Source organism: Martes martes (assembly GCF_963455335.1).
Source record: "Martes martes genome assembly, chromosome: 5".
Classification (NCBI taxonomy): domain Eukaryota; kingdom Metazoa; phylum Chordata; class Mammalia; order Carnivora; family Mustelidae; genus Martes; species Martes martes.
In genome coordinates, this window is record NC_137892.1 from 11,569,948 (window position 1) to 11,572,996 (window position 3,049).

Consider the following 3,049-nt stretch of genomic DNA (forward strand, 5'->3'; position numbering starts at 1 on the left):
TGATATCTGTATCCATGGATATGAACTTCAGATTGGGAGGAAATTTACTCATTGAATGTAAATATTTCTATTGCGTTAGAGTACATAAATAGCATGCCTGATAAAACAATCATTGTAGACATAAATTCAAATATGGATTATATGAATAGTATATACCAAGCAACATAACTGGCACAATTTAAATCATTATTCATAGAATTTGCATTTTGGGGAAACTATTATCTCTTGAAAAGAAGAAATCATTATTTCTTGAAAAAAGTTTAGAGCATTGCACCCAGCGCACCTATGTGAATATACAAACAATATAAAAAACACAAGATGTAATTGGCAAGGAAAAAGAATTTACATGGTACTTTATTAAACACACACACACCCTTGTGGGTGAGGTATTTAACATTTCTGGTTTCCACAATTTAATATTTTCCTTTTCTAGATTATTTTGGGAATGGAAATAAGAAATCTAACATTCATCAAGGAATTCATCCTTCTTGGACTTTCTGGATCAGCAGAGCAGCAGTATTTCTTATCTGTGCTATTTCTCTGTATGTATTTAATGACTCTATCAGGCAACATGCTCATCATTTTGGTTGTTGGCTTTGACTCTCACCTCCACTTACCCATGTATTTCTTCCTTAGTAACTTGGCCTTTGTTGACATCTGCTTTTCCTCCACTACTATCCCCCAAATGATAGTGAACCTCTTGACTAATACACAGACTATTCCTTTTGTGGGGTGTCTCAGCCAGCTTTTCTTCTTCATTTCTTTTGTGAATATGGACAGCCTTCTTCTGTGTGTAATGGCATATGATAGATACGTGGCAATTTGCCACCCTTTACATTATATTGCCATTATGAATCCTCGCCTTTGTGTCTGGCTAGTGGCTGGGCTCTGGATTGTCACCTATCTCCATGCCCTTTTACACACTGTCTTAATGGTGCATCTGTCCTTCTGTGCTTCCAATACCATCCACCATTTCTTCTGTGATCTCTATCCTCTCCTGAAGCTCTCTTGCTCTGATATATCCCTCAATGTGATGGTTATTTTTACAGTAGGAGGTCTACTTGCTCTCATTCCTCTTATCTCCATCCTCATATCTTATGGACTGATCTTCTCCACCATCCTGAAGATCACATCTACTCAGGGGAAACAGAGAGCTTTCTCCACCTGTAGCTGCCACCTGTCAGTGGTGGTGTTGTTTTATGGCACAGCAAGAGTGTCTATTTCAGCCCCTCCTCCTCCTTTATCCCTAAAAGTGACACCCTATTAGCCCTTATGTATACATTGGTGACTCCAATGCTGAATCCTTTCATCTACAGTCTAAGGAACAGCAATGTGAAGAAAGCACTTCAGAAAATGCTTTGTGAAAGTGCACACTTTCAACAGTAATGATGAATGTCCCATGGCTGAATTAAACATTATGAATATTGTCATAAAAAGTGCATTACCAGGTGATCATCATAATAGTAATAAAAGCTACTAACTTAATAAATATTTCTTTTACACTGGAAATGGTGATAAACACTTTATATGAATTATCACATTTAATCATTAGAATAATATATTAGATAAGATCATAAACAATTTTTTCAGTTAAGGATAGTGAATCTCAGGGAAGTATTTTTGTTTCCAAAAATGTTTAGGATTTTTTTTTTTCTAGCTCTGTGAAAAATGCTGTTGGCATTTTGATAGGGATTGCATTAAATATGTCAATTGCTTTGGATAGTATAGTCATTTTAACAGTCTTTGCTTTTGCCAACCATGAGCATGGAATGTCTTTCCATTTATTTGTTTCAGCTTCGATTTCATCAGTGTTTTATAGTTTTCAGAGTACAGATGCTTCACATCTGGTTAGATTTATTCATAGGTATTTTATTGATTTGGGTACAATTGTAAATGAGATTTATTCCTTAATTTCTCTCTCTGCTGCTTCATCATTGGTGTATATAAATGCAACAGATTTTTCTACACTGATTTTACATCCTGTGATTCTACAGATTTTGTTTATCAGTTCTAGCCATTGTTTGATGGAGTTTTTCACCAACTGCTTGTGGAATATATATAAAATTTCATTTGCCAATAGTGAAAATTTTGCTTCTTCCTGGATGAATTGCATGTCTTTATTTTATTTCTTTTTGTTTTCTATTGTTGTGGCTAGGACTTCCAGTATTATGCTAAATAATAGTGGTAAGAGTGGATTGTTCTTGAATATAGAGGAAAATCTCTCAGTTTTCTCCATTGAGAATGATATTAACTGTAGCTTTTAATAGATGGTTTCTATTAACTATGCCAAGTCATGTTCTCTATAAATCTTCTTTGTTGAGGGTTTTTATCAATAATAGATGTTGTAATTTGTCAAATTTTTTTTCAACATCTACTTAAATAATCAGGGGTGCCTGCATGACTTAGTTGGCTATGCATCCTACTTTAGCTCAGGCCACAATCTCAGAGTCCTGGGATCTAGCCCAGAATCAGGTTTTCCACATAGCAGAGAGTTTGCTTGTCCCTCTCCCTCCCCTTCAGTCTCTCTCCCTGCTGTGTTCTCTCAGTATCTCTCTCAAGTAAATAAATAAAATATTTAATATTAAAGAATAAATAATCATAGTATTCTTATATATATGTATATACATATATATATGTGTGTGTGTATATATATATATATATATATATATACACATGTTGCAACAGTTTGTAAGTAAAGAATCTCTGACAGCAGTAGATATATATCTTCATGAAAATTGTCAGTCTCTGTGCTAAATTTCCCAAATATTATAGATTAAGATAAACTGCTCTGGATAATGTGTATGAGCTCAGATTTAAATAGGAAAGGACACAAATGCTAGCTTCACAGTAAAGTGGAATGGCTAGGATTTTATATTCCCAGTTTATAATGCAAAGAAAATAATGCACATTTTATAAAAAATAAATAAATAAGTAAAAACTGGAGATGAGACTTGTAACCTTCAGCTTTGCCTAATAAAAATCAATAGGTGTTTCATATTTGTGTTTCGATGATTACAGCTTTGTAATATAGCTTGAAGTCAAGCATTGT

The 3,049-nt window shown here is 34.0% G+C and overlaps 1 protein-coding gene across 1 annotated transcript; it reads left to right on the forward strand.

Moving 5' to 3' along the window:
- Positions 1-445: 445 nt before the first annotated feature.
- Positions 446-1,386, forward strand: LOC308342669 (olfactory receptor 1C1-like; the record flags this gene model as incomplete). Its single annotated transcript, XM_080803242.1, is given in 2 exon segments — positions 446-1,208; positions 1,211-1,386. Coding segments are annotated over 2 exon segments (939 nt in total).
- Between the last annotated feature and the right edge of the window lie 1,663 nt (positions 1,387-3,049).